A 12,002-nucleotide genomic window follows, 5' to 3' on the forward strand; every position below is an offset into this window, starting at 1 on the left:
CAGCATTCTGCCAGTACTATGTGCGCTGGAAATCCCTTTCCCCTCACTTCTTTGGCTATGCCATCTGCCTGCTGACTTTTCACAGATTGGCAGAGCTAGCAGAGTCCAGCGTAAAAAAAAAAAAAAAAAAAAAGCACCAAAATTTATGTACAGCGACACGAGGAGGAAGACGACGACCATTGTTCATGAGACTAGCGGAGAAAGCAGAGCTGTGTCCTTGGCTTTTCCAGCTGTCCCATTCTTGGTAACCTCGCCATTACATCCTTAGTGATGAATAAGATAAACCCCTTTATTAGTAGTAGAGGGGATCAGTTACCCTTATTGGTGGATATAAGGGCGCAGTCAGACAGACAAATTGGAGCGAGATTGGAACGCAGTGTACTCCAACAAAAAAATTCAATTAAAAATTGTGTTGACACGGTGTGGAAAAGTCACAGCAAAATAGATGAGGTTTTTATCCACAGGCTACATAAAATAAAATAGTGGTGTGCAACGCACAGAATTAAATCCACAGCAAATTTTATACGTCTGACTTGTGCAGCTGTACAGAAATAGTATAAGCAACATCTGGGTTTTTTTCTTTATGCCTTTGCATAAAAGGGTTAAAAAAAAAAAAAAAAAAAAAATGGATGTGCAACCACATCCCAGTCTGGCATTTGCCAGTAAGACACTTTTTTGGCACACGTTGGGTCATTGTGGCCCGATAGCCAGCAAAAAGTGTAATAGAAAAAAAACTTCTGCAGTGACCTGTAATTCACACACAACTGCTTTTATTGACCGAACAGAAGATCAGATTCTCCAGACATTATTTGCATGCAGTTATATGACCCATTTCTTATACAACGTATTTTAGGTCTTGCATGGACCTCGGATTGTTCAGCCGGGCCAGGCGTATACTTATCTCCTCGATGGTGATGACTAAAGTCGGTTAATAGTCTAAAGAGGGAGTACATACCCCCATAGTGATCTCCTTATATCAGGGGCTGTAGACTGCAGCAGCCTGGTCGATCCCTCCAGAAGCCACTCTGACTATGAAGGTTATCCTCGATCTCTAGTGTTCCTCTTCTACAGCGGCATGTAATACATGGCATCTATAATGGCCAGGATGGTCACACATCTCCAGAATGTAACACTACTCTACACACATGCAGGTTTCGGAGTGTCACATGAGAATATAGTGTCTGTAGTGCACAATTTCACAAGAGTCAGCCGGGGAAAGATGGCTGCTTTTTTTTTTTTTTGCATTTTTCTGGATTGTGAATGAGCAGCGGATATCATCCATTGTCCCAGATATTGCACTGTTCATCGTTTTATTTGGTGCAAGTAGCTGGAGATTGACCTTTCCTGGTGCCGTCCTAGTTTATTCTTTGCTCTCTGGATACCGGACGCTTTCTTGGCCCCGCAGACGGCCGGCCGGTCTTGGGCATCAGTGATGGGCTGGGCAGGATCCTCCTCTCTAGAAGCTGCATCTTCCTTAATGCTGTCAAGAAATTAAACAAATAGTCAAAAAAAAAAAAAAAAAACATATTGTGAATTTGGCTGTTCAATAAATCCTTCTTAAAAGGGGTCAGTCCAGAAATATTTATCACTAATCCGCAGGATTAAAATGTATGATCCCCGGGGACCCTACCCTTATAGATCACAAGAACTAGGGGGTCCCTGTTGGAAGGAGTGATTGGGCTTCATGGTAGAGAGTTGTTTTTATTATAGACTACAATACTAAAGTATTGCGGTATATAGTACAAGAGATCTAAATCACATGTGCAAGTCCTCAAAGGGGCAGCGGCTAAAAAAAATAAAAAAATAAAAAATAATAATAATAATAATAATGGAGTTGTAATCACTGCCCTTTTCTCAATCCAAAACTTATTGAAATAAGTGTTGATGTATTCTATATGACTGCATAGGGAAAAAAGTCCAGTATATCCAAACATGAAATGAACACCGCATGAAGTAAATTTATGTAAAGAAAAAAAAAAAAATCTCAGAATTGCTGTTTTTCAATCACACCTCCCATCAAAAAATAAAATTAAAATAAAAGTGATCAAAAACATCCTATACCCCAAAATTGTACCAATAAAAGCTACAACTCCCCACACAAAAACAAGCCCTCACAGGTCTAGCATTGCAAAGAAAAAATAAAAACATTTTGGTTTTGTTTCACCATTTTCTGAGACTTGCAACTTACTTACTTATTTATTTAAGTTGCAAGTCTCAGAAAATGGTGAAACAAAACCCCCAATTTTTTTTAAACACAACTCATCTTGCAAAAAATAAAAAAAGCCGATGTATGGCTGCAGTATGTGGGTGTAAAATAGAGTAATGACTGTTGAAAGAAGGGGGACAAAAAAAATACAGAAGTGCAAAAATGAAAGCTGGCTCTGACGGGAAAAGGTTAAATTATACAAACGTGCCCCTTAGTGCATCTCCCAAATCCTCATGACAACACTTCTGTGCCTCTAAGTCTTGTCATAAGGCCACTGTTTACAAGGACAGACTATCTCCACCTTTTGTTTTTGCCATTGTAATGCAGAATGAATCACTTCACATTTAGAAAGACTTGTTTAGTAAAGACAATGCAGCATCATGTTCTAAAATGCACTTTTTTTTTTTTTTTTTTTTTACTTTCCATGGGATCAACTATTATTTCGGAGATATTGTGCCCATCCGTACATGAATGGCCATCTATGCAATACTGGGACAAACCGAGTCTCATCTGAGAAATCCACATACCCTGAAAAGGTTTATGGCAGGGGCCGTTCTAGTGTGATAACCCCCACCAGTGCATATAACTGGCTGCTGTGGTACGGTCACACTCTCAACCATAGACTACAATGGGCAGCAATGAACTCTTACCACAATTTGCTGAAATTCTGCACGGACAGTCCTCCGATCCCATCCCCGCTCAGTTTCGGATGCGATGAATGAAAGCTCTTGTTCCTCTTCTTTCTTTGAAGCTTGATCAGCGCTTCTGCGATGTGTCTATCGCCGGCATAGTTGTAGATGATCTGAGCCCGCTCGTCGGCACACTCGTCCCCGCTAGTGCGGAGCAGCGTCTGTATCTGCAGGAGGTCAATGTCTTTGAATATGTTGGCAGAGGCCTTTTTCCTGCTCCGTGGTTCTGGGGCCTTCCATGCCAATACAGGGCTACTGATCACAGAGGCTGGCGTGCCCATGGTAGAATAGCCTGGCAAACACTGCAAGGGAGAAACAAGAGAAATAAGAGGAAGGTAGCACAAAAATCAAGATTTGCATCCAGACGTTAGGCAATAGACACGAAGGGAAGCTGTTCTATATATCATCTATCCACCGCCCACATAAAAGTTCCACCTATGTTCTGACTAGTTCTGCTTTTTGCTTTGGCCAGGAGCGTCTTATCTAACCAAGGATGATCTCCGCACCGTACAGCGTACACAGCTCTGCTACATAGCCATTTAAATGTGGTGAATGGGTTACGTGGCTTCTTGGAGTGGTCCAGCCCTGCATTAAAGAGGCCTGGACATTCAGTGGTTTCTAACCCACAACCATCTCCAGGGTGGGCATGCTGGGAATTGTAGTTTCACAATAGCTAGGAGACATGCGCTTTAGGATAAACATAATTTGCGATGTCCAACCACAGAGACCCTCACTAACCATGGATAGGCTATGGCACTTGCCATACACAGCGCCCCTCTCATCCATGCACGGTGTCTGGTACTGCAGCTCAGCACTTCACCCTCTGACACAATTATATCTACATTCCTGGATGCCGACGTGGGCAATGCCAGGAATATCAAGCTCTGGACATACAAATTTCATCACTCCAAAAGACCAAGCGTCTAGAACATCTAAGACATTGCCAACTAGTTAGTGTGAGTCACATTAACGGGTCACAGACCTAGATCCGGTGGCATTTAGGCATATGCCTCCATTGTAATGGTGACACTTCTCTCAATGGGTGTCTGTAAGGGACAACTGCCCCCAGGAATTTGTCATAAATACCTTTTTTAATTGCTCAATGGTTTTATTAGAGGACACATCTGTGCTTTGAATGGACAACTGGTTTCAGGCAATCTCATAAGGACCCAATCCACAGAAGGATGACAACCATGTTTTTAAATGACCCTTGAATCTCTAATCCATTTTTGACCCAATAGCGCCATCTTCAGGAGAGTGTCGACGTCAGCAGGAACGTGCATGTGGAGCTGTTACAGGAACGGGCAATGTATGGGCTTTGCTTGAGTGTTTCGCCAATGTGTATAGGTAGCAGGCAGAGCTAGAGGGGCACAGACCAGATACCAATCCATATCCTTTCCTTCGCTTTTTCTCTTTCCTTGTGCTCTGGTCCTTAGTTAGGTTCCCCCTATGTACAGTATTTTTCGGACTATAAGACGCACCGGACCATAAGACACATCTAGGTTTTAAAGGAGGAAAATACGAGAAAAAAAATTTAAGCAAAAAATATGCTCATGATGCCCTGTTATGGGGGAGGGGGTCTGCTGCTGACACTGGTATTGGGGTAATGTCCCCCAATTCTGTTAATATCCCCCATCCCGGTATGCATGGCACCCCTTGAGCCACCCATCCCGGTATGCATGGCACCCCCTGAGCCCCCATCACGCTGCCTAAGAAAAAAAAAACAATTATACTCACCTCCTCTCTCCTCCAGCGCTGTCCCGCTCTGCTGTCGACACTCTCACTGTGTGAGCCGCGCATGGCATCCCTGCCATGCGCCCTCACACAGTATGAGACACTGTGCTGGAACAGTCACTGCTCCCCACGCTGGGACTCTGTGCGTGGGGAGCAGTGACCAGTCTGTTCAATAGCCGGCACACTAACGCAGCGCAGCTCCTGTTGCCGCTCTGCGGTCAGTGTGCCCGCTATTAAAGATCATGTATATTCACTACAACCCATGGGAGTGGGCTGTAGGGAATATTCATGATCATTAATAGCGAGCACACAGACCGCAGCAGGAGCCGCGCTGTGGCTCCAGTGTGCCGGCGATTAAGAAAAATGAATATTCATTGCTCTCCATGCCCATGGGCGTGGGGAGCAGGGAATATTCATTTTCTTTAGTAGCGGGCACAGCAGAGGCTGCTGCCTCCTGAGCACCACTGATCCCCCGCTGCCGCTCCCCCACACCCACTACCATGCGGCCATACAATAATATAGTATTCGGACTAAAAGACGCACTATTTTCCTCAAGTTTTGGAGGAAAGTGGTGCGTCTTATAGTCTGAAAAATACGGTACATACTTCTAAATATCCTGTTTACAATAAATCTTCTTAATGATCCAGTAGCACTTGTGAATCACAATTGGCTGGCACCCTGACATGCTAAGAGGAGACAGTAATGGCTAACAAAGGACTGACTTCTTCCTACTGGATCCACTTTTGGCTTGGGCTCAAAATCTGCATGGGCTTTTACACTGTGTTCCAAATTATTATGCAAATAATATTTTCTCAGATTTTCCCAAATTACCTATATGAATTGCAGTCATTGCAATGTTCCAGTCAAATAACTATTAGACTACAACTGAAAGGTTTTTGTACAAACTGCCTATGATAATTTTTTTTAAAAATATACTGTTAAAAACTCAAACTGCACTCAAAATGCATGTTCCAAATTATTATGCACAGCAGAGTTTTCAACCTTTTCATTTTAATAAAAAACAAAAAAATGGTCATTTTTGAAATTATAAGCATTAGCAGGTTATTACAAACTGAAATCAAACAGTTTTCAACTCAAAACTTTATTCTAGGTGATGTTACATTTGCACATAGGACCGCTTGTTCGAAAGGAGCTTCTGAACTCTCTCGTCCATTGAATTTGTCAGGTTTTGGATGGTTTCTGCTTCAATTGTTTTGCATGAGGACAGAATACCCTCCCAGAGCTGTTGCTTAGATGTGAACTGCCTCCCGCCATCATAGACACTCCTTTTGATGATGTTCCAGAGGTTCTCAATGGGGTTGAGGTCAGGGGAGCATGGGGGCCACACTATAGGTTTATCCCCTTTTATGCCCATAGCAGCCAGAGATGCAGATGTGTTATGTGCAGCATGAGACGGGGCATTATCGTGTGGCACCCATGCTCCCCTGACCTCAACCCCATTGAGAACCTCTTGAGCATCATCAAAAGGAGTGTCTATGATGGCGGGAGGCAGTTCACATCTAAGCAACAGCTCTGGGAGGGTATTCTGTCCTCATGCAAAACAATTGAAGCAGAAACCATCCAAAACCTGACAAATTCAATGGACGAGAGAGTTCAGAAGCTCCTTTCGAACAAGGCGTCCTATGTGAAAATGTAACATCACCTAGAATAAAGTTTTGAGTTGAAAACTGTTTGATTTCAGCTTGTAATAACCTGCTAATGCTTATAATTTCAAAAATGACCATTTTTTTGTTTTTTATTAAAATGAAAAGGTTGAAAACTCTGCTGTGCATAATAATTTGGAACATGCATTTTGAGTGTTTTATTTTTTTAAAAATATACTGTTATCATAGGCAGTTTGTACAAAAACCTTTCAGTTGTACTCTAATAGTTATTTGACTGGAAAATTACAATGACTGCAATTCATATAGGTAATTTGGGAAAATCTGAGAAAATATTATTTGCATAATAATTTGGAACACAGTGTAGTGTCAGACGGCTGCAAAACAGACGCATTTTAAACTTTGGATGACAGCCCGAAACTTAAGACCTAGGCCATGTGCACACGTTGATATTTTTCCCACGTGGATTTGTTAACCAAACCTGAAACAAAACATGATGCCAGCAAAGTGAATGAGAAACCTGAAGTGTCAGGCACACATTGCGTTTTTTTGACTTGCAGATTTGGTGCAGAAAATAATCTGCAGCATGTCAATTCTCTATGTTTTTGCCAGTGTTTTTCACCCATTGACTTCAATGAAGTCAGTCAAAAACGCAGGTCCAAAAATTTGCTTGGACATTTGCTACTTTGGGTGAAACCCCCCCCCCCAACCAGTTTAATTGGTCTATAAAAACGCAGGCAAAAACCGCACCCAAAAAAAACCAAAAACATTTTTTGAGGCTGCGTTTTCCTGCAAAGAGATGCAGAAATTTCTGCAAGCAAAATACTCAATGTGCACGTACCCTTCTAGAATTGTGAGGGGTCAATGTTGTGCCCAGATTATAACCATGAAATACTGCCACATGTAATCTGGCCTAAACCCTTCCTTCACACACACATTACTAATAGGATTATCAACTCCATTTTTTCCCCCAAAATAAATCCCAGTGTGGTCTTTAAAAAAAAAAAATAAATAAATAATAATAATAATCTATAGGCTGCGTGCCCACGTTGCGGATTACAAGCGTATTTGCTGCGGATTTTCCGCAGCGGAAACGCTTGTAAAACGCTTGGTAATCCGCACCCCATGGTCCCCAATGAGAATCCGCAAGTGCTATGCCCATGCTGCGGATTTTTCCGCAGTGTTTATGCTGCGTTCAAAAATCCACAGCATGTTCATTAATTTTGCGTTTCCGCAAGCGGAATTGCCTTATACAATGCAATAAAAAACGCAAGGCAATTCCGCATGTCGAAAACGCGTGAAAAACGCGCGATAAACGCGTGCGGAATTCCACACGCGTTTTTCCGGGAGAGGACATGCGGAAATGAAGCAGAAATTTTCTGCTTCATTTCCGCAACGTGGGCACATAGCCTTACTCATCTACAATCACCTGCAGCTTCCCTGTAGTGTTGGCCGGACTCAACGTGCCCACCCTGCAAGACTAACAGGGGACCCCGGGCAGCTCTACAGAGGAGAGTAAACCTACAAAACTACAGAAGCTTAAGTCATCATATTATCAACCTTTATTGTGTCAAACAAAAAAGGGTTCCTTTTTATATTTTAGATTGATACAATAGAGATTGATAATATGATGGCTTAAGCTTCTATAGTTTTGTAGGTTTATAATATTGATTGAAGTGCCATTTCATTAGAGGGCCCTATTTTAGGTTGATCTACAGAGGAGAGGTAGGCAATCAGGAGTGTAGACACACATACATATACATACATACAAACCTGGGTTTTATTTTAGAAAAAATACGAGGTGGACCACAACCACTAAGTATTTATAAATTCTCATAAAAACCCAGATTTCAAGCATTTTTCACAGTGCTTATTAGTTTATACATTTAGTACATGCATTTTCTTTGCATTCGAGTCCTAGAGAGGAGCCAATAGTTAAACAGAAAAAAAAACAAGAATCACATTCATTTATGTAACTAAAAACCACCAAAAAGTGACTTGAGGCTGATCTCTTATCTGTGGTTCCCACCAGTACAGGATGTTACCCGCCCCACGTAATAGCACACGCTGCTCGGGCAGATATGACGGTGGCACATAACCGCGTTACCACTGCTGCATCACCAGCGCATGCCAAGCTGCACAAATCCCGGCTAACACTTCCTGCTTTATCTGTCATTAGCTGGCATTGCACATCCTGCCCTGGCGCTGCGCCAGCCCCAGCTCTGCCCATGTGAGTCATGTAATGATTGCACTCTGCAGACAAATATATCAGGGCTGGAGCGGAGAAGCAGGGGGGGCTCATGAAGACGACTTCTGTCTATGCCCTATTGGGGTACATGCCCATCATAAATATAGGGACACCCCTGTACAGGTCAGAACAGCTCAGACCACCTGTGTATCACAGTGATGAGCATTCTTCTGCATGGCTGCCATTTAATACCACGTTTCCCTTTATAGTGGCTTTTCCAGGGGAAATTCTTCGCTAGCTAAAGCTTCCTCTGGCAAAACCAGCTGTGTGCCTGGTGCACCCCGGGGTCTGAAGACTTATGCACTGTACGTTTGCTGCTCAATTATAAAAACAATTATTACACCACTGGATATGGATATCAATGTCTCCATTCCTTGACAGCAAGCAGAGGATGAAAAATACTATTCAGGCCTGGAAGAGTCCCACAGATCCCCAGCACCAATCTCAGCCCTACCCTGATACTTCGCTATAATGTATCAGCCTGGATTCAATTGTAGCAAACCCTTGGCTGTGACAAGCATTCGGTCTGTCTGGGCCATGGACAAACCAGCGGATTAGCCCTAAATGGAGCTAATCCACAGATTATTCTGCAAGGATTTTGCTAAACAGAATCCAGACTGGGTGAACACGGCCTTTAAACTTGTTACAACTGAGGGTTCGCTACAATTGCGTTGGCCTGGACAATCACCTGTGAGCTGAATCCAGCAGCAGCAGACACTGTTTGCTACATTGTATCAGTGCCCATGAAATGTGCCCAATCCAACTGGATGAACTGGATACAACTGTAACAAATCTTCAGCAAAAAGTATTAAAGGGGTCTCCAACTTTAGTTCAAAAATGGCTGCAAATAAAAAAAACCGACACCTCCCTTTACCTGCAGATCCAGCTAAATACAATTAACCCCTTATGTTCCCTGCAGCATAAATCCTTAGTATAATGCATCCATCTGTTGTCTGAGCAGCGACTTCCCAGATTTGTGTAAGTGGAAAGTCTCATGGGGCCATAATATCCCCAGTGACCGGTGTGCAGACGTCAGTACCAGATATACGGCTGCACCTAGTTCTGCTCCTGCTGCGTTTGCTCACATTAAACACTGTGCAGAATAACTGTGAAAGACTTAAAGGGGAAGTGCACCCTAAAGTGATTTTTTTTAATAAACCATTGGCTCAGCCATGGCGACTTGAGGAGTGAATTCTCTTGTGCCTAGATAGGTGCATCAGGGTCTTCTCTGCTGTTATTTTGATCATATCAAGCCATTGGACTGCAGGTCTTCACCTTGTACCTTCTATTCTTTCAGCCATGATGTCCTTCTCCAGTGATTGCTCTCTTGGTATGATGTGTCCACAGTAGGCAAGTCGTAGCTTGGTGATTCTTGCTTCAAGTGACATGTCTGGCTTGTAACCTCTCTTAAGAGGTAACTATCAATTTAAAGTGATTGTCCACTTCTTTGACATTGATGGCCTATTGATCGATCAGACATTGATGACCTGCCGAGGTCCAAAACCCAGCACCCCCCGAGGTCGGGTGTACTCATTTGTCGAGCTGCTCAGTCTACTTGTAGTGGCCGGGGCTTGTCATTGCACATCCCCCTCTTAACCAAATCAATAGGAGGGGGATGTGCAGTACCCTGCGGCAGCCACAATACGTAGATGGAGCAGCTCCGCAAGTGAGCACTTCCAGCCACCGCTAACCCTAATAACTGCTGATCGGCGAGGTGCCGGGTGTTGGACCCTGGACGATCAGATATTGATGACCTGTTCTAAGGATAGGTCATCAATGTAAAAAAAGTGGACAATATAGGGGCTTCTGATTGGTGGAGTCCGAGTCCTGAGACCCCCTCCAGCTCCTGCCTGAACTGAGACTTACCATTGAGCCCCAACACTGCTCTGTGCGAGCACTTCATGTAGGTGTTGTGACTGATCAGGGGGTGTTTCAGGACCCCTATAGTACATAACATTACATTAAAGAACAGTCACCCTTTAGGACTTTATTCACATCACCTGTGAAATCCCTGCGTCCAGGGGAAATTATGCTACCACATTCTGCAAACTGCAGCTTGTCGTCAGGTGATGCTGGGGGTTGTAGTGTCACAAATGCTGGACTACAGACCCTAGGAGGCTCTTAAAGGGGAATCCCCACCCCTAGCAATCATAACTTTGGGGCTCTGGAACCTGGGAATCAATGGAGCAGTGGTGGCACATGCTCAACTTCATCTCTATTCATTATCTATGGGATTGCCAAAAAATAAAATAACCCTTTAAGGGCGCCCATATAAATTATCAGCTGCCGAACACTTGTTTTACAGTCAGCCGTCCCTCCAAAACACATGCACACGTTTCATAATATGGAGAAAGGCGAAAGACCCCCTGCCGCCAAAGTCACACACTTTCCTGTCCTTAAAGGGGCTGTCCAAATAATGTAAAAAGTCACACACAAGCAGCAATACTGATAAAAATAATGAATCAGAAATCCCCCCTCCATTATATACTCCCCTTTGCTCCAGCTTGTATACAGTTCCACCCACATGACCACCGCAGCCAATCCAGAGACTAGTGATTGGCTGCAGCGGTTACATGGGAGGGGATGTAGGGTCTGCAATCAATGTATACAGTACACCAGCAGGGAAAATAGGACGCACAATGCATGCTGGGAGCTGTAGTTCTAGCTGGAGAAAGCCCTTTACTTTATAGTTATTAAAATAAACAATCCCTTTAAATGTGTGTTGCATGGAGTGTACGTGACGCGGCCTATCGCACGATAACACAGCACCTACCTGTGCAGACATACGGGAGACCGCGGATCAGGAGGCCGCAGCCCGGGTCATAACGGCCCGTCTCCTTCCCCGCCAGCGTCCGACTCTCTCTCCCAGGCTACTGACGTAACCACGCCCCGCTCCAAGTGGTTGACGCAACCACAGGGCTCAGCCAATCAGCGCTCTTAGGGGCGTGGTGTAGGTAATGGCGGGAGACGTGGCTTCTTCGCGCCAATGACGTCATGAGGCAGAGCTGAGGAGATTGTGTGAGGAGAATGGTCTCCCTGTACAATAACCGCAGGCTGTCTGTACTGTGTGAGAAGAATGGTCTCCCTGTACAATAACCGCAGGCTGTCTGTACTGTGTGAGGAGAATGGTCTCCTTGTACAATAACCGCAGGCTGTCGGTACTGTGTAAGGAGAATGGTCTCCCTGTACAATAACCGCAGGCTGTCTGTACTGTGTGCTAATCACTGCGCGGTGCCAGGCATAGAAAGTGATAAAGTGTACACACTCCCATCATCATCAGCACACAGCAATAGTTACCTCAAAAATAAACATGGCTGACATTTTTATTATCCTCATTCACTTGCTCTAGGTAATAAAGTGAACGTTACCCAACGTTGTCTCTTTGCTGACAGGACGCATCGGTGACATCACCACTACATTAGCATAACCGCTGAGCCCTGTGATTGACTGCAGCGGTCACGTGCGCTGTAGTCGTGATGTCACCAATGCGTCCTGTCAACAAA

At 44.0% G+C, this 12,002-nt stretch overlaps 1 protein-coding gene across 1 annotated transcript; it reads right to left on the reverse strand.

Annotated features, from left to right (window-relative positions):
- Positions 1-753: 753 nt before the first annotated feature.
- Positions 754-11,423, reverse strand: AVPI1 (arginine vasopressin induced 1). Its single transcript, XM_073684977.1, has 3 exons — positions 11,273-11,423; positions 2,857-3,197; positions 754-1,480 (listed from the first exon to the last, which is right to left on the reverse strand). The coding sequence occupies exons 1-3, from the start codon at positions 11,282-11,284 to the stop codon at positions 1,303-1,305; spliced, it is 531 nt and encodes a 176-aa protein (XP_073541078.1). The 5' UTR covers positions 11,285-11,423; the 3' UTR covers positions 754-1,302.
- Between the last annotated feature and the right edge of the window lie 579 nt (positions 11,424-12,002).

Source organism: Phyllobates terribilis, unplaced genomic scaffold, assembly GCF_046119375.1.
Source record: "Phyllobates terribilis strain yellow unplaced genomic scaffold, ASM4611937v1 Scaffold_5__5_contigs__length_657084704, whole genome shotgun sequence".
Lineage (NCBI taxonomy): Eukaryota > Metazoa > Chordata > Amphibia > Anura > Dendrobatidae > Phyllobates > Phyllobates terribilis.